Raw genomic sequence first — 19,142 nt, 5'->3', positions numbered from 1 at the left:
AGAGCTGGTTAGTCAGAAGCATTGGTGACGACAAGGGCTTATAACTGGCATCTGAAATAGAAGACTGAGCTCTTAACCTGTGGGATCTGATCTTATCTCCGTGTAGGTAGTGTCAGAATTGAGTTGAAGTGTAGGACACACCACTGCTGTCCTGAAATTGCTAGTTGGCATGTGAGGGAAAAGAAAAAAAAGCAACACACACATTGTAATTGGGTGCAGAATTCATATGGCCATTAAAAAAGTGATTTCAATGTATACCATTGAAAACTATGAGAACCTCAATTAGTCACTGAACTAAAACAATTGCAAGTTAGAATTGCATCTCTCCATTATCCATATATGGAGTGAGTACTAAAGGCCAGTCACTGTGGACTGGAGACTGAAAGAGAATTTGTTAAAAATCTCTGTCCCACAGGAATTCAGTGTCATAATTCTACTTATCAAATGCGGAAAAACATGAAAAATGCTATCACAGTAGTTTTAATTGTGTAAGTTTAAATTGCATGTAGGCCTTTCATGAGGCTACCTTGCAGCAATGTCTCTATCTGCTTCTTCTAAAGATAATCTTTCCATGGGTGGTAGGGGTGGGGGTGGGGGGATGGTTTCAGGATGGTTCTAGGGCATTACATTTATTGTGCACTTATTTCTATTATTATATCAACTCTACCTCAGATCATCAGGCATTAGATCCCAGAGGTTGGGGACCCCTGTTCTAAAGGATGAGCCCTGTGATTGCCCACTGGAGAAGCACACTGTCGTTTCGGAAGCCTAGCCAGGATAATTGGTCCTAGAGATTTGGGAGAAGAAACAAGTCCCACTGAGAAAGGCCTCCAGTGGGTTTCTTCCTCAGGGACAAACCTTAGCATTTCTGTCTGCCTTTATACTCTAGATCCAAACTTCTGGTTTCACTGTCCCATGGGCCATCTGAGAGTAGCTTTCTCAGTAATCTTTTCCAGTTTTCACATCAAATCCAGAAGAAAGACTCACTTTTCCCCTTTTCCTCACACAGGGTTCAGAAGAAAAGAATTCCGTGGGAAGCTGGCTATTGCAATCACCGCCAACTTCATCAACAGAAACAGCACAGCTGAGGCCAAGGTGGAAGAGATTAGCGGTGTGGCTTTCATCTTCAATCAGAAATTTTTTCAGGATCTTAAAGAAGAAACAGGTGGGACCTTCACCGTTCTCCAAACCAGGCTATTGTTCATGCTTCTCTGTTCTGTATAGGGGTTGAAGTGGGGTGGAATGGGGAGGGGTGGGGGCATTTGGCTTTCCTAGCTCTTGGCACCAAGAGACTCACTCTGGTAAAGTGGAAGCAGGAGTTTCTCTTTAGGATAAGAATGGACAGAATTCCTTCAGGGACAGGAAGGATTCTTGAGGGAAATTTCTAGATGTTGTACATGAAAATAGATAACCATTTATATAATGGTTAATAGATAACCATGTATTTATTTAGCCATCTATACGCAGGAGACATTTACTGATTGCCTGTCATATTTGCTATTGTTCAGTCACCAAGTCGTGTCTGGCTCTTTGGAACCCATGGACTGCACCACGCCAGCCCTCTCTGTCTCTTACCATCTCCTGGAGTTTGCACTCAATTTCGCAGGATATACAGTTGAGGTTGACATGGTTTCCTCCCAATAGTGGCGCCTTGTCTGGGGAGAGACAGCTACATAAACCATCCTAAAACAGGCTGGTGAATCTATGCCCTAAGTCAGTGTGGGGTTCCAGGAGCACTCTGATGGGGAACCAGCAACCTGTGGGTGGTCCAAAAAGAGGCATAGGTGCTTTTATCAGTGTACCAGCTGCCCTTCCCTCCAGGGACGGTCAGGGATATGGAGGATGGGTCACGATACCCAAGGGCGTCGGTTGTCTCTCAACCGTGGGACTTGAAGAAAGGACTCATTCATTTCCTCAACAAATATCTATTGAACACCTACCATCCATTTTCCAAGGACATGAAATAGAGGGGTTGGCAAACAAAAATCTCTCTTTCAGAGTTTATATTCTGTAGGTGTTGTGGGGGTGGGGGGTGACCATCAATAGGCAAATCAATTACTAACATGTCAGGTGGTCTCTAAGCATAGTGGAGAAAAAATCATGCAGTGTAAGGGAGAAGAAGGGTGAAACTCCTGTTCCCAAATGAGTAAAATTAAAGATTTTTTTCCCTTTCTTTTTAACCTGACTTTGAAATATATATATATGTCTCCTTGAAAAGGCAGTGTAACAATGTTAAATAAAACTTTTATACTAAAAATAAATCATTAACACCCAGCACTACCTAGCACAGGAACAATCATGTTCATGTAGTCCTTTTCAGTAATTCTCCACTGGCATCCTTACTTTCTACATGGCCGGAGCTTTCACCCTAGTGTCAACACTGTTATTCTGCTTTTCTAATTCAGCATCACATTTTAAATGTTGTCCATTGTGCCCAGTCCTCCTGACGGTCAGGTTTGTTTGGAATAGCTCATGCAGTGAATATATTGTCACTCATTGCTGAAGCATTTAAACCAGGGGTTGGCAAACCATGACTTGCCATGCATTTTTGTATTGCCTTCAACCTAAAAATGATTTTAATATTTTAAAATGGCTGCAGAAATATCAAAAGAGCAAATTTAAGGGAAAAATAAAGAAGTTATGAATTCAAGTTTCATTGTCCATCAATAGAAGTTTATTAGAATGCAGCCAGGCTGGTTTGTTTACCTTGGTGCCATGAGGGCTTGCAACACAGACCGGATAGCCCTCAAAGCCCAAAATATTTACTCTCTGGCCCTTTACGGTAAAAGTTTGTGGACTTTACTGTTACTGATAAAACTGCTGTTGGATTATTTCTGTAAGGTACTTTTCTAGGAACGGGATTAGTTATTGAGCCAGACTCCGCCTCTCACTGGCCACAGTGATGTGTGTCCACTGCATGACCTTCTGAGTGTCACCACGGTGGCATTTTTTTTTTTTTTTAGTATTTCCTCCCAGCATATTATGCCCTTTTGAATGATTTAAGAATTCTCCAGCCCTCCCTTCCCCTCAAAAACCAAGACAATAAACAAACCACCAAATATAAATTATGACAGGATGTTGAGTGTGTTTTTCCAAATATTTCAATGAGCTTCCTTCACACTTTGTTGCGGTCGTCACCTTTGGCCGTTTTTCGACAACAATGCCCTCACAGAGTGACAGCAGTGAATTTCCTGGATCCTCTGGGGGACCCTAGGCATGGATGGCTGTTTCCTATTTAAGAGTAATAAAGGGGTTTCTATGGTTACCCAGCACGCCTCTGTGATAACTGCTAAGTTGCCTTAAACCTGTTCCTTTTTCTCCTATGAAGCCACACCAGTGGTTCTCAAACTTGAGAGTGAATCAGAATCACCTGTAAGGCCTCTTTCAAGCACAGATTGCTGGCCAGACCCCCCAGAGTTTCCCATTTGGTAGGCTGGGGTCAGGCCCCAGTTATTTGCATTAATAAGTCTTCAGGTGATGCTGCTAGCTAGAGATCCTCCTTTCAGAAACACTGAGCTAAGCTGTTATTTTATGGCATTGTTTTAAATGGAGAAACCGAGCCTAAAAAGTCTTTTGCAGGTGATGGAAGGTACAAAAAGATACAACCCTGTCCTCTGAATTGCTCTACCAGAGCCACCTGGGTTTTCACACGTAACAGGAGGATGGTAGAAATGTCTCTTAGTCTTTGGAGAATTCACATAGCTCTTGTGTCTCTGTTCACATGGAGGAAACAGTGGATGGGACTTGGATTCAGACACACTGTGGTTCAAATCCTGGTTCTGTTGCCACTTAACTGCCATGCCACGGATAGCACCGTGCCTTTCTGCAACATGTGCTCAGCTCTGACTTGGAAATACTGGTCCACAGCCTGGAAGAGCTTTGTGAGTTTTAAAAGAAATGGAGGCTTAATCGTATTGCATTATGTATATCAAATCAATATGCTGAACACCGTAAACCTGCACAAAGTTATATCTCAATTTAAAAATAAAATAGTATCTTTGTGGGACTATGAAGGCTGTGTTGACTTGGGTAAATTCCGGCACTTGATTTTATCTTTGCCAGCCTTCTGTATCTTTAAAACTTGTCTAACACAAATATTTTGCAGATAAATAATGAGACCTATAATGAGACAAAGCAGGATTCCTAACACACAGTAGGCGCTGAAGGAGTAATATTGTGTCCATAACCTTCTCTTTTCAGGGATTGATCTTGAGAACATTGTTTACTACAAGGACTGCACCCACTATTTTGTTATGACCGCCAAGAAGCAGAGCTTGCTTGACAAAGGTGTCATCATTAATGTACGTATCTCTTATCTCTTGGCTGTGTATCAATCCTGTCTTTCCCTTTGGGACCTGGGCTGGCAGCATCAGCAAGTGTGGGCGTAGATGTTGTTCTGCCAGAAACTGAGTTGGGGTCGGGGGAAGAGGGACTGTAGAGGAAGGCGCCACCGCCTACCAAGTCTTCCTTGGTGGCGCATGAATGTTGGATGGAGGAGCCCACACTAACAATAAGGGGCAGGGGTGTTTCTGCAGAGAGCTGGACTGGGGGTTTGCTCAGATTCTCACCCAAATGTCAGTGAAGGTCTTTACCATGTGTTTCATTTACCACTTCCTCCTTTTCTGGGCTGTCACACATAATTTGGAGGCAGATGGTGGTTCATTGTCCTAGTGGGACATGGGCATATTTAGTTGTAAATTTCATGCTGTGCCACATTGTCATGGTTTGGGAGAAAGCATTATTGTAGTCAAGAAGATTCAAGTTGAATCTTGGCTCTGCCATGTATTAACTCAGGACTGTGACTAAGTTGCTTGTCTTCTCTGAGCCTCAGTCTTCCCATCTGCAGAATAGGAATAATAGTTTCTGTCTAAAAGGATTGTTCAGAGAAATATATTTTCAAATGTATGCAGAGCACTAACATGTTGCAGGCTTGTAGATTCCCTCCGCAGCGTCTCTGCCTGGTTTGGACACCTGGTTTTTTGTCCTGCTGTCCTTCCTGGCCTCTGCTTTCTGCTTTTGCACCTTCCTGCTTATACAGAGAGCAGAGCTGCAAGGAAAGAGCACATGGAGTGACCGGCCCTGGGCTGACAGCTTCTTTGGTCAGGGTTCAACCCTTCCAGAGCCCTGGTTGCTGCCGCCGCTGCTGCTATGGCCTTAAGATAAGGATCATGCAATCCAAGGTCAGCCTGCTCTCAGGGGGTCGGCCTGTAGCCCAGGCAGCATGGTGACCATTCATTGACGCTTGTCAGAGAAGAATGCGCCTATCCTCATGCCAGCTTGTGCTGGCAGCCGGCTGGGCAGCTTTAGTAACCCAGCCCTCCCCTGGGCCTCCTCTGCATCAGCTCAGAGCTTTGCGGAGAGCCTGAGTTGCTGGACAGGAGGCTGGGAATGGGAGGGGGGTTAGTGAATGAAGCCAACTTAGCCCAATCAGCGGATGTGGTTTTCAGCATCTGGTGCCCCACTGCTGACCCGGTCTGGGGGAGGTAAGGCCATGCCCTCTTTTTCCCTCTGCTCCACAGATGTGCCTCCCAAAACTACCTCCTCCATTGGGATGCCTGTGTCACATAGTGAAGGACTATTTAGGGCCCAAGGTGCAGGTACGGTGGGTTCCTTAGCTTGGAAGGAGCTACAAAAGTTCTTCTTAGCCCATCTCTGGGGAGTCAAGCCAAGTTTCAATTAGGGTTCCTGTGTCACTGGCTGAGAACTCTGGCCTTCTGGGATGCTGAGGTTCCTCCTGGTCATCCCAGGGTGTTTGTCCTGGCCACAACATGTTGCTCATGGTGACTTGATTTTTTGGCATTGCCAAAGCCCCTCCATGCTCCCCTCATGGTCTGTGCCGTGGCACAGGTGGGTGGGAGCTTTGATCTTTGGTCCCATAATTACTGCAGGAGCTGGGGGCCCATGGTTGTCCCCATCAAGGCCTTCCTTCTACCTCAGAGAATCTGGGAGCACCATCTGAGCTGGTGCAGAAGGTCCTTGAGATATAAGACATGATCTCTAGAAATTGGAGGCCAGACTGGACATGGGAGAACTAGACACCATCTGGCTCAGGGGTCCTGCATGGAGTCTCCAGGTGTCCAGCCAAGCTCTATAGCATTTCCACAAGCTGAGAGCTGACCTGTCTACCCCAGTCTACTTAAATTGCCCTTCTTTACTTGCTCCCAGAGGAATGGCAAATCCTGTTTTCCTGTCTCTACATGGGCCAGCATCTTCTTTGAGATACACAATGTGTTGAGTGAATGTTTGCTGAATGACTGACTGACCTGCTTCCCCATCTATTCCTGCTGATCTCTGGGCCTTTTCCCGTGACTACCAAAGGGAGACTAAAGTTTCTCTTATAGGAGCCCTCCCTCTGGGCTCTGAGCTGCATCTGTCCCTCCAGGCCCCTGCCTCTGCTGACCTATGAACATGCAGGCTTGGTCTTAAGCCCAGTAGCAGGGAGCTAGGTGGCCAGGAGTGTGAGGTGGACGGATGCACGTCGCAGCTGGCCTCCCTGTGCTGAGCCCGCCCTCATTTGCAGCAGTGGACAGGTGTTGCCTAACCTCCTTTTCTGGTCTGCAGCCTCCTTCCACCTCCACACCTTGGGGAACTATTCTTCCTGTTGGATTCCCCACTCTTCCCTCACGCTTCCTGCTTCCCTCTCTCCCTCCCCACCTCTGTCTAGGACTCAACTTATCTTCCCTAGGCCTGTGCAAAATGAGGCCCAAACTCACCTCCTGCCTGTATCTTCATTTAGCTCTCCTTCCTCGGCCCTACCCTCTTTCTTATAGCCCCATTCCCACTTTTTTTCTCTCATCCTTGTGCTCGCCTCTTTCCTAAAAGTCTGTTCTACTATCCACCCTCTCACCTGGGACCTCCAGCCCCTTGGCTCCTCCCAGCAGCCCTGGGGAAGGTGGGTGTCATCCCAGCACAGCGGGGGTCCGCTCCTTGGCCAGGTCCCCGCAGTCTTGCATGTGGCATCAGCGCCGGTGCCACCTTCATCACACAGTGTCCACATCCATCCATCACCCAGTCCTCCATAACGGTGCTTGTGGCACGTTTTGGAGAGGGGATATCTTTGAGATTTCTCCATTCACTCTCCCATACCCTCAGGGAGGAGAGTGATCTTGTGACCTAAGAATAGGTATGAGAAAGGAAAGCGAGTAACAGGAGCTCCAGCTGTGACCCAACAAAAGGCTCTTGGGCCAACTCTGGGTTCAATTTAGTTGACGTGGTTTGGATGTGGAAATACTGGAATTTGGGGGAAATCATGGCTGTTGGGAAAATTACCACAGTAGGTCACTGTTTGTGGTTGAGGCTGTGCCATCTAAGACCTTTGTAAATGCTCATGCTGTTACTCTTGGGGTGTCGGGGATGCACTTCAGCACATACTGCGGCTTGGCCATTGTCATTTATTACAGACTGGAATCTCAGTCATTGTAAACTTCCCTATTCCTAGGCCTTGGGCTAGGGAGCCATGTACACAGTCTCATTCAGTTCTCACATGGTTCTATGGAGTAGATTTTGTTAATCTCATTTTGCAAACTCAAATTTTACAAATAAGAATACGGAGACTCAGAAAAGTTCAATAACTTGCCCAAATTTACAGTCAAAGCAACCGATAAACAGAGATGGAATTTGACCTGCTGATCTCACTGACGCAGGCCCATGTTAGTCTTACACGCTAGTCCTTGCCCCGCGCCCCAGGGGGTTCGCATGTTCTGTGTCCTCTTTTGGGAAAGGTGGTCTTTTAGTTTCTGTAGCCACACTATGAGCAGATTTGGCTCTGGGAGATGTCCTAGAGATCATCGCCAGTGTCCCTCCAGGGGGATATTCTAGTCCTCTAAGCTCAGGGTTCTCTACCTCCCAGTGGGAAAGTGCAACATTAACACTGTAAGAGCAAAGCAGGACCCTGAGGAGCCCTTAGCCTCTTGAGAAAAGGGGTAACTGATCTTGGAGAGAAAGTTTGAGAGTTATGCCAATTACCCGTTTCTTTTTCGGACTTTGTTTGACCACTAGCCACAGCATTTCTGGACCACATTAGCTTAGCTTAGTCCATTGTAAAATCACTCCTACTCACTTGCTTTTTTGTCTTTTAATTTTATTGAACGTTATCGTAAGAACCAGCCATATGACATATGCTTCTGTACTTCTGCAGGACAATTATTTACACTGTTCGTTAAAACACACTGCTCTCTGTCAAAATTCCTATGTCAGACAGTTCTTTTAGAATTTAGTGCCAGGAATAAATTGCCTCCCCTAGGAATTTCTATGCTTCCTTCTTTCTGATAAGGAAAGCCCTGTAACATATCTCATTTCCCTTTTGCCTTGGATGCCAGGAAGCTCAAAGCCAAATGTGATGTTTAATCATAACTCTCAACATTCCAGATGACTGGTTTGGTTCCTCTTTGTTCCCTGGGCCCCAGTTTTCTAGTTCTGTCTCAATTAGCCTTTCTGCAAATCCATTCCAAGTCCTTTTGCAAAGAAGCATATATGACTCCTTGCCCTCTTGAGGGCAAGTTGCTACACTGTGCTTGCGTTCTTTCCCCCAGGACTATATCGACACAGAGATGCTGCTGTGCGCGGAGAATGTGAACCAGGACAACCTGCTTTCCTATGCACGCGAGGCTGCAGACTTCGCCACCAATTACCAGCTGCCGTCTTTAGACTTTGCCATGAACCATTACGGGCAGCCTGACGTGGCCATGTTCGACTTCACCTCCATGTACGCCTCCGAGAATGCGGCCTTGGTGCGCGAGCGGCAGTCACACCAGCTGCTCGTGGCCCTTGTGGGTGACAGCTTGCTTGAGGTACCTCCTGCGTTTGGATTCCCCTGCTTCCTGGTGGAAGATAGACCCCCACATTGCTTTTTTAACTAGCAGCATCTGCTGTCCTGAAGCTCAGGGGAAGGACAGGCTCTCAGCCAATTGGCAGGACTCTGACAAACCCACCCTGGCCTCAGAGCCTGCCTTTTGACTAAATTCAGAGGAGTCAACTCTGCCTATATACAGGCAGGAACACTTTCCCTTGGCCCTCTGGTTTCTTCTGGGCTGGCTTCTCGGTTGGAGCACAAAATTAAGCAGCCCTGGTCTGGACTTCATGGGCCATCCTTCTTAGAGCTTGTAGATCCTGAGACTTCTTCCTCCAGTCTGTGGATCTCTGTGGACTTTCAGCATAAAGTTCATATAGGAGTAAGAAGGGAGTGTTGGCCCCAAAGTCCATGGCCTCCTTGCTCAAAATTCTTCCCAGAAAATATGCAGATGCTAGCATTCTTAGATTAAATGAATGCTTTCAGGAGGGGGAAATTTTTATCTTAATGTAAGCACTGACCAAAAAATGATGATGCATGTATCCCACGTTAGCATCAAATTTCAAACCATGCTTTGAGTGCACATGGAACAGTTTAGTTAGAACTTAGCTTCATGAATCCATGCTTGCTCATCCCGGTGTGCAGACTCTGACCTAAGCTCCTTGCATAAGCCCTCAGCACGCCTCTGCTGCTGTCCCAGTCCTCCTTCCCAGCTTTCTCTCTCAGCACTCTCCTCCCCCACTCTCTGCTGCACCCAAACCAGACAGGCTGTTCTTCCATCGGGCTCTGTTATTTTCCTACCACCAAGCCTTTGCTCCCTGTTCCAGAATGGATCAAGATCAGAATCCTATCCATTCTTTAAAATCGGCATGAACGTACCTCTTCTATGAAGTATTCTTTGATTATTTCTGTCTCCCTCCCCCAGCATGGGAATCTGCCTCTGCCTTTTTGAGCCCCCAAAGCAGCTATGCTGTTCCATGTCATAGCACCCTTGCATAGACTTTATGCTACAGTTACTTGTGTTTGTGGTGAATCCCAGGGATGTGCCTGTCACCTCTCTGACCTCCCAGTGCCTCCCATGGGCCTGGCAAACACCAAGTGCTGGATAGAATGGGATGGCAGGCTGGGAATCACTAGAATCAACTGGAACTTTGTATGTGTCCTTTGTAGCCATTCTGGCCCATGGGTACTGGCTGTGCCCGCGGCTTCCTGGCAGCCTTTGACACTGCATGGATGGTGAAAAGCTGGGACCAAGGCACTTCTCCCCTGGAGCTTCTGGCTGAAAGGTGAGTACTGACAGCAGAACCCTCAGCTGGAGGCAGGGCCGAGTCAAAATTCAGGCAGGGGAGGGAGCTAGGCTGGATGAAATCTGGAGCCTCTACCTTGCTCTCTCTGCCTTCCCACATGTGGCCGATTTAACCTTTGGTGTCCCCGAGGAGAAGTCCTCCATAATGACCTACCTCTGTCATAATCTACTTCCCTTGGGCCCGGCTCTTAAGTCTCGGATGCCAAAGAGAAATCTTCATCTTTCAGGGCAGCCCTGAAGTTGGGGTTCTCAGCACTGCTGAGACACTGAGGAGCCAGAAGAGGTCTAGGGGAAGCCTCCATTGCAGCGCTGAGTCCCACTCTATTGAGGGTTGGGTGCTCTGACCTCCTAGGCCTCTTCCACTGCTGAGATCCTGAGCTTCCTCCCAGACCCCTGCTGTGGGCCACGTGGCTGTGACAGCTGGTGGACTGGGAAAAGTCAGGGCTGGCGGGTGGGGACAGGCCTCTGCTGGTCTTGGGTGTGGAGACCTGTGGTCATGAGGGAGCAGCCACAGGAGGCTGAGTGGCAGTTAGAGCAAAACCACAGGTCGCTGGGCTGCCAGCTGAGTCCCTGCCCTCTGCCTAGGGGAGGAGGCCAGCATCACCACCTCCCAGGCTCCCTCCTGCTTCCTTCCAACCCTGTTGACCCTCCCTTGCTTTGTAAATCTCAGGAACCAGGAGGGCCAGGCATTGCTGGGAAGGGTTATGCAAACACATCTAAGAAGTTCTTGAGAACATGGGAAGGGGGGCGGGGGGTGGGGGGAAGGGGTGGAACTGAAGGCCCGAGGTTGCAAGAGCAATCTTTGACCCCAGCTCTGCCTCCCTCCAGAGAAAGTCTTTACCGACTGTTACCTCAAACGACCCCAGAGAACATCAACAAGAACTTTGAGCAGTATACATTAGACCCGGGGACGCGGTACCCAAACCTCAACTCAAACTGCGTCAGGCCACATCAGGTAAGGCCTTGCCTGGAGTCCTGTCTGGGTCACTGTGCTCTGAGTGGTAGGAAGGGGTGGTCACCTAAAATCTTGGCACAGTCCTGGGACCGAGGTCACCAATGCCTCTTGGCCTAAAGGTGGGGCAGTTCCTCTCCCTAGGAAAGCCACAGGGTAGAGTCAGCATCTCTAGCCCACAGAAAGAACTGGAACATGTAGGTGTGTGTCCACATATGTACATGGATTTACATGTTTGCTAGTCACTGAGCACACACACTGCTGAGCATGAAAAGTGAAAAGTGTTAGTTACTCACTCATGTCCAGCAACCGACCCCATGGACTGTAGCCTGCCAGGCTCCTTTGTCCATGGAATTATCCAGGCAAGAATTCTGCATTGGACCACTGTAGCCATTTCTGGATTGGGCAGCCATTTCTGGATTGGGCAGCCATTTCCTTCTCCAGAGAATCTTCCTGACCCAGGGACTGAACCCCAGTCTCCTGCATTTGGACTTCCTAAGTGGCACTGGTGCTAAAGATCCCTCCTGCTGATCCAGGAGACATGAATGAGAGACGTGTGTTTGATCCCTGGGTCGGGAATATCCCCTGGAGGAGGGCATGGCAACCCACTCCAGTATTCTTGTCTGGAGAATCCCATGGACAGAGGAGCCTGGTGGGCTCTAGTCCTTGGGGTCACAAAGAGTCTGACATGACTGAAGCGACTTAGCACACTCACTCCTGAACTGCGGGCAGATTCTTTATTGTCTGAGCCACCAGGGAAGCCCATTGCTGAGCATAGCTCTCTTGAATAATCCACTTGATCAAATATCAAGTCTTTTCCATCTGAGGTTCTAGAGTCTATTTTTTCTCTCACTGACTTAGAGTCACACAAGCTCTGACCTCTTCAGTTAATAGAGTAAAAATGGTGTGAATTTTAAAAAGCCAGTTATCTATATTCACTCTTGACTTCCCCCACGTTTGGGTGGATAACAGATCCATAGCTCTGTATCAGGTTGCTGGTTCCCTTGCAGAAGGTCGTGCTCTTCAGTGAGAGAGGAAAAGGGTTCAGAGGCCCTGCGACTGGGATTTGGGGAAGAACTGGCAGACAGTTGTGTTCCCTCTCCCCCTAGGTGAAGCATTTGTACATTACTAAGGAGCTGCACCAGTATCCTCTTGAGAGGCTGGGCTCAGTGAGGAGATCCGTTGGCCTCTCCAGGCGAGGTAAGAGGCCTTCCTGGGACCCCAACTCTGCAGGGAGCAGGCCGGCTGGGTGGTAGGCGGGGCCCAGGCCCCGCAGGCAGCCTGGTTCTGATCCAGTGGCCTTGGCCAGGTGCCTCTCATCTCTGCCCTTCAGTTTCTTCACCTGTAAACCCGGGACAGGACAACACCAACCATAGCATCACTGTGTGGGGTAGAGGCGAGTGCTTGGTACATTGCAGTGAACTGGAAGGACTTCCCTGGGACTTGCTTTTCTTCTCCTGTTGTTTCCAGTCTGAAATCTTGACCCTCAGTTAGATAACCAGCTCCACATGCTTCACTCTTTTACTGGTTCTGGGGCCTGGCACAGCGCTGGGCACAAGGCCGGCACTCAGTGCAAAAGGAAAGGAGGGCTAAATGGCTGACTTATCAGTGTCCATCCAGCTGTGCTCAGGTCACCGTCCTGCTTAAAGAGGCACCAGCTGCCCAGACCTGTGTCCTGCCTGCCACTCCTCTCTGCCCTCCTCATTCACATGCCCCACTGCTGCTGGCCCTTTGATAAACCATTTCACATAACATAGCAGCTTTTTCTAGATTCTTTGCCATGCCACAGTCCTTGTCTCTTCCCTGGAGACCTCCTTCTGTCTTAGACACTCTCCTAGAAGCAGCTCATATGTACTTCCTCCATGACTCTTTCTTTGGTGAATTCCCTGGCACTGCCAGACTCTAGCAAACCTGCTCCCCTGGCATTGGCTTCTTTATCATTGTCACCCACTAATGCATCTGTCTTCCCCACAGGATAAACGTGCTATAGACAGGGGCCATGTCTTCCTTACCTCTATGTTCCTGACCTCTAACCAGGACCTGGACAGAGTAGGGGTCTTAGGGATTCTTTACTGCAAGAGACCATGCTTCCTGTCCCAGCATCCTGCATGCTCTCAATAGGACCCCCTCAGGGATGCACCTGTGCCCACAGCCCCTTACTTCCATACTTTTGCTCCTGGTCCCCACCCATGGTGGCAGATGGAGGGGTTCCCCAGGGCAGCTGCTGAGATTTCTGCAAAGAACTTCACCACTATCCTTCTCCTCCTGCTGCAGAGTCGGACATCCGGCCCAGCAAGCTCTTAACCTGGTGCCAGCAGCAGACCGAGGGCTACCAGCATGTCAGCGTCACCGACCTGACCACGTCCTGGCGCAGTGGCCTGGCCCTGTGTGCCATCATCCATCGCTTCCGGCCTGACCTGATGTGAGTCTGGGGCCCCGCTGGACCTGGCAAGCACCTCACTTCTCAAGGGGACCCTGGAGACAAGGGAGCCCAGGGCTGTTCTACGTGCAGAATCCTTGGTTCAATATTCTCTCCGCATACTTTGGATTTGAGTTTTTTCTTCAGTTTGTTCTCTTCCCTTTAACCTGGTTACTCTGCCTGCAGCTTGTCTGATCTGTGAGGAGCTAAAGTGGCTCAGATTCACGAATTGATTGCACTTATATTCCAAACTCTCTTCTTTTGGGAAATTTGAGCATTTGCATCTTCAAGTTTTAGCCTCAAGAGAAGACTTAGAGGCAAGACTTAATTCTGGGGACCGGTTTGAAGTTTTACAGCCAAAAGAATTAGATTTGAGACCCAGATCTGTTAGCCGTATACTGTTGGGCAGGCCCCTTATCTTCTCTGAGTTTGCTTCTTCATCTATAAATTGGGAATAATAGCAAGGTCATTAGGAAGTTTGGATTATGTTTGTGGAAATGCTTTATGATGTCAAAAGCACTATATGTCTATTCTGTTGTTTTAAAATCAACTGCAGTATAACCTCACACCCATGAGCAAATTTGTCCAGAAGGCTGGATGGCAACCTAGTAAAGGTTCCCAACTGGTACCTTTAAGAAGTGAAGTTGTCTCAAGAAGGGGACAGGGCTCTCGCTTGTCACTTTATATAACTTGATTCTTTTATTTACAAGAAGCTCATATTAGTTTTGTAATTAAAAGGAAAAGAATATAAGGGAACTACTTAAAAATAAAATAGCTCATAGATTTTCCAATCATTTTCTTATGTTTTCAGCCCAGTGACATTCTCACGGCCCAGATCTGATTTGGTCCCTCCCTGAGTGAGAACGGGGTCTACATCTTCAGGCTGAGCCCCGCTAAGGGGTCGGGGGTGGTGGTGGAGGGACCTGAGCAGGAACAGTGTCCCCTGCAGTGCTCCTTACGGCTGAGGTCGTTCAGCTCTTCACCCCTCTCCATCCTCTCCCTGAACTTCACTTCATTCTGATTCTCCAGCAACTTTGACTCTTTGAACGAAGACGACGCTGTGGAGAACAACCAGCTGGCATTTGACGTGGCGGAGCGTGAGTTTGGCATCCCCCCAGTGACCACAGGCAAAGAGATGGCATCGGCCCAGGAGCCCGACAAGCTCAGTATGGTCATGTACCTCTCCAAGTTCTACGAGCTCTTCCGGGGCACCCCTCTGAGGCCTGTGGGTAAGGACCTGCTTCCGGACGAGGCTTTCCCTGCCCCTGAGCCATCTCTGCCCTGCACCTACGTCTTGCTGCTCTTCACACTGGTGGCCTCTGTTCTGGGGCTGACCCCTCCCCTCCCTTTGCCTTTGAGCCTAAATAGGGGTGGACCCTGTGCCCGGGTTCTGTTCCCCAGGAGAAGGGAATGGCAACCCACTCCAGTGTTCTCGCCTAGGAAATACCGCAAATGGGAGGGGCCTGGCAGGCCACAGTCCATGGGGTCGCAAAGAGTCGGACACAATTGAGCGACTAACACTTTCTGTGTATATAAGTGGGTCCTGTGTGGCAGGTGTCACATGGGGCTGGTCTGCATCTGCCCTCGTCACTGGGGAGGTCACTGAGAGAGTGGCACAAGCTCCCTACACAGGCCACTGGCAGCTTCAGCTGGGGATGAGGGAGTTACTTTGGAGGGACTTGGTCTCCGTGACACCCCCTGAACACTGGGGGAGCAGTGGCAGGATCCGAATCTCAGTCTTACTTTTACTTCCTAACAGATTATTGGCGTAAAAACTATGACGAGAACGCCGACCTCGGCTTGGCCAAGTCATCCATTCCTCATCACTATCTCAACCTCACGTTTCCGAGGAAGAGGACTCCGCGAGTAAGTTTCAGTCTGGGGTGGTTTAATCTCTCTTTGCACGTGGATGGGGTGAGGGGAAGGGAAATGCCACAGGCTGGGTCTGTGCTGATAAATTACACAGATTGCGCACTCATGGAAGATGTGAGTAGGACTCAGTCAACTTCTCTTGCACCATGTAGCCAGCTTCAAAGCTTTCAATGTGGTTATAGGAAGGGCAGGGTAGAGAGTGAAGAGGACATGCCAGTGAGTATTTTTTAAAGTCCAGCAGATTAGCTCTGCCTCCTAAGCAGGGAGGAGGAGAGGATATCTCACGTTGCTAAGCAGTTTAGATCAGGAACATGATGGCCCTTTAGTAGCAGAGGTGGATGAAGAGGCTACGTTTACACATTCTGTTCTATTCTTTTTGTTTTTTGGTTCATTCATTCAACAAATGTCTATTGGGCCCTACTTCATGCCAACTTTAAAGCTGAAAGTTTTGTTAGTTTTTGAGGGGAACAGATATACAGAGATGATTAATAAGTGGGCCGTTGCCTTTGAGGAGTTCAGAGCCTAATAAAGAGGTTCCCAAACTTTCCTGACTCGGCGGCACCTTTCACGTCTTAGTCACTTTTTTCACACTGCTCCCAGATCAAAAGAAATACCTAAAAGTTTCATTGGTTAAGTATTTACATCCAAATATAATAACTTGGTAGGCGTGTTTTGCAAGGTATGTGACAAGCATCACCATGCTTCCCTAGAAAATTTAAAATATCCTGCAGCTCCTCTGTGAATTCACTATGGTCCCTTGGGGGTGCCTTGGTACATAGTTTGGAAACCCGCAGGCCTAGTGAGAAATTACAGTTTTTCAAAGGTATTTGTCTTATTTGGGTTGTGCTGCGTCGTCATCACCGCCCGTGGACCTTCTCCAGCTGCGGAGAGCGGGGCTGTGGTGCTGTTTGTCTTGGCCCTCGGGCTCCTCTTGTCGCGGAGCATGGACTCTAGACCGTGAGGACTCAGTAGCTGTGGGGCACAGGCTTAGCTGCTCTGCAGCACGTGGAATCTTCCCAGGCCAGGGGTCGAACCTGTGTCTCCTACACTGGTAGGCAGACTCTTCTCCACTGTACCACCAGGGAGTCCAAGAAATTATAATTTTATATGAATGGCTACATATCCATGGAAGGTATACTACAAGTTGCTTTGATTGACGTGCCCATTTTATAGATAAAACATGGGGACTCAGAGACATTAGGCTGCAAGGGTGTGCGCTGAGCTTACCTTCCCCCACCCTCACTCAGCAGAGGACCGCAGGCCTCTGCGCACGTCTCCGTGTCTCTGGATCGCCGACAGGCTCTTGACTGCTGGCCAGTCACGCCTTGTCCTGCCGGCCCCTCTGCCCAGGGTGGAGCTCGGGCCGTGTGGCCTCCTCTCTTTCCCTGGGCTGTGTGATCAGTGGTCACTTTTTCCACGGCGGGCTGTGCTCCCTGGAATGTAGCAGTGGCTGTGCTGACTGCAGGAGCCAGTACTTAGTCCTCTGCAGGCCCTGTTTGTAGGAGGGGACAAGTTGGGGGTCTGGGGAAGCAGGGTGAGCGGGTCAGCTCAGGTGTAAGCAGAGCAGCTGTACCCCACTGGTCTGTCCCCCTCTGCTCCCTGAGCCACCCCACTCAGAGGCTCTGTGGGAGGCACCGTAAACCACCAAACATCTCACTGAGTGAAAGATGTTTTCTGGAGCCCAGTCATCAGCTTGCCCCAGCCCAGCCCAGCCGCTTTTCCTCTGATGACCGAGGACCCCCACCTTGGGCTACTCCATCGCAGACAAGCCAGTGCAGTCTCTGGAAGCTCTCTGAGCCAGACACTTACCACTCTTCTCTGTTCACCAGATTTCTCCAACCACTTAGCCCACAACTGGGAACTGGAGAGGAATGTTTAAACCTTTCACTCACCACACCTCTGTTTACAGAGTGACCGAATTGAAACAGCCTGGCCAACTCTGGCTCAGGAGGTGGGAATGGTCAAAAGTCGGCCGTCAGCCAGGCTCTCCGAGGGCTTGCTGGAGCCTTGCTCCACTTTGCCCTGGCTCTGGGCGCAAATGCAGTGGGGATGCATGGGCTCTGCCTGGCCCAGCCCTGGCTGGTTTTGGCCCATGTCCAGGGTGTGCTCCTTGGCTGTGCATGCATCTTGAGAGCAGTTGAAATCCACACATCTGATTCCCTCCCACGGCCCATTTAACATCTGAAGTTTGTCCTGCTCCTCAGATGGGTAGGGAGGTCAGGTCATTGAAGTAAGTGCCTGCTGCGGGTATTTGTTGTCCCGCCCTTTCTCCTCAAACTGATTGAATGCTTCCTCTAGGAGGGTTGGTGGGTTTATAAGGCCACTGAGTCACATTCTGCCCTGGTACTGAAACACCCCAGCGTATACTGTCTGCCATCCGACTCCAGTGCAATGGTCAGGCCACATGCAAAGCACCTTCTCCCCTTTTTATCTTGTGTCATAGGTCTGGATCCTCTTTTGGCTTGGAGATATCTGTTTGCAATGCTCTTTGGTCTTATATCTCACAAGTGAGGGGTGCTGAGTCCACTCCAGGTTGCCGCTGAACACACAGTGGAGGTCTACACAGATGACTGAATACTGTACCTACACATGGGGCTCCCCCACAGTTACACCCAGAAGATGTCAGTGCAATTAAACACACCATCTTCACTGCCCTGGTACATGTGTCCTTACGGACTGGAGATGCAGGCTAGGCTGTTCTTGCGAGATTTTCTACACCAGGGCTCGAACACACAATCTGTATGTGTAGGTGCATCTGTATTCCCCTCCCCCACCCTCATCCCTCCCTGCCCGTCCTTACTCCTTACTAACTTCAGAGGAGCATCTTGATACAGGGATTGAGCAGCCCACGTTTGTTCACATGTGGTGTCTTAATCTGAAGTGGGCTCTTTATTTCTCTCCTGAGCCAGGCTAACACTCTCTCTCCCTCCTGGTTTTTGATGTTGGTGTTAAATTCTTCTTTCCTCCCTAATCTTGTTTTCCTGATAATATCCAAATTCCAGCAAAAGACAACAACTTTGGGCAAAACCAAAGGCTTTTGCTCCATCCAGGAACTTATTTTAGAGAGAATGACTTTCCATCCAGTGCGAAGAGGGCTGTACCTCTGGTGAGTGGTAACCACCCGGGGCTGGTTGTCTCTGAAGACTGGATGGCCCACACCTGGGGAGAAGGAGAAGAGTAGCGGATTCTGCTTTCTCCTAAAAGGCCCTTGGTCCACTTCTGCAGATCTGTCTCTGTCCCGATCAGCATCTAGCAGCCCAGTGGTGTGGGGCAGCTCCTGGAGACCCAGAACTCTTGTCTCCGTGCTCACACATATGCGGTCTCTGTCCTGTGTGTGCATGTGGGTGTGTACACATACTTGTCACCATACTCCCAGGTGAAATCTGAACACACATATGTGATCTCTATCCTGTGTGTGCACATGAGTGTGTATATACACATGCACACACTACCTGTCTATGCTTTTCTCATCTGACCGCACATAGGTAATGCCTGGATTTACGGCCTCTTCAATCACAATACATACGACAGACATAGTCAAAGTGTTTGGTCTTTGTTTTTCCCATTCTGAGCCCATTCCTTGAGGGACAAAGCAACACAGAACTTGTCATTTGTCCCTGGAAATCCCATCCTAGAAGCCGGGTCAGTGGCCCCAGGATTTATCCTGGTTTGCTGGCTGATTCTGACCCAGGTCCTCCTCTACCGCTGGTCCCTGTTAGAGTGGGGTTCACAAAGCATGACTCAGATCAGGGTCTGGTCTGAGCCGGGGGTGCGAGGGGCCCTTCTAACCCTTCTCCTTGACCCT

The 19,142-nt window shown here is 49.1% G+C and overlaps 1 protein-coding gene across 5 annotated transcripts in view; it reads left to right on the top strand.

The window, feature by feature from the left end:
• Positions 1 to 19,142, top strand: part of LOC138092617 (F-actin-monooxygenase MICAL2) — a 101,115-nt gene that overhangs the window by 50,862 nt on the left and 31,111 nt on the right. For all 5 annotated transcript variants that reach the window (XM_068988673.1, XM_068988672.1, XM_068988674.1 and 2 more), the window contains exons 5-13: positions 1,010 to 1,165; positions 4,201 to 4,301; positions 8,532 to 8,789; positions 9,959 to 10,074; positions 10,923 to 11,049; positions 12,156 to 12,246; positions 13,321 to 13,468; positions 14,495 to 14,694; positions 15,225 to 15,331. In XM_068988673.1, coding sequence (XP_068844774.1) covers positions 1,010 to 1,165; positions 4,201 to 4,301; positions 8,532 to 8,789; positions 9,959 to 10,074; positions 10,923 to 11,049; positions 12,156 to 12,246; positions 13,321 to 13,468; positions 14,495 to 14,694; positions 15,225 to 15,331 — 1,304 coding nt within the window. The remainder of the gene's footprint in view (positions 1 to 1,009; positions 1,166 to 4,200; positions 4,302 to 8,531; positions 8,790 to 9,958; positions 10,075 to 10,922; positions 11,050 to 12,155; positions 12,247 to 13,320; positions 13,469 to 14,494; positions 14,695 to 15,224; positions 15,332 to 19,142) is intronic.

Source organism: Capricornis sumatraensis, chromosome 16 (assembly GCF_032405125.1).
Source record: "Capricornis sumatraensis isolate serow.1 chromosome 16, serow.2, whole genome shotgun sequence".
Taxonomy (NCBI): domain Eukaryota; kingdom Metazoa; phylum Chordata; class Mammalia; order Artiodactyla; family Bovidae; genus Capricornis; species Capricornis sumatraensis.
The sequence above is the reverse complement of the archived record's forward strand: the minus strand, read 5'-3'. Positions and strand labels throughout refer to the sequence as shown.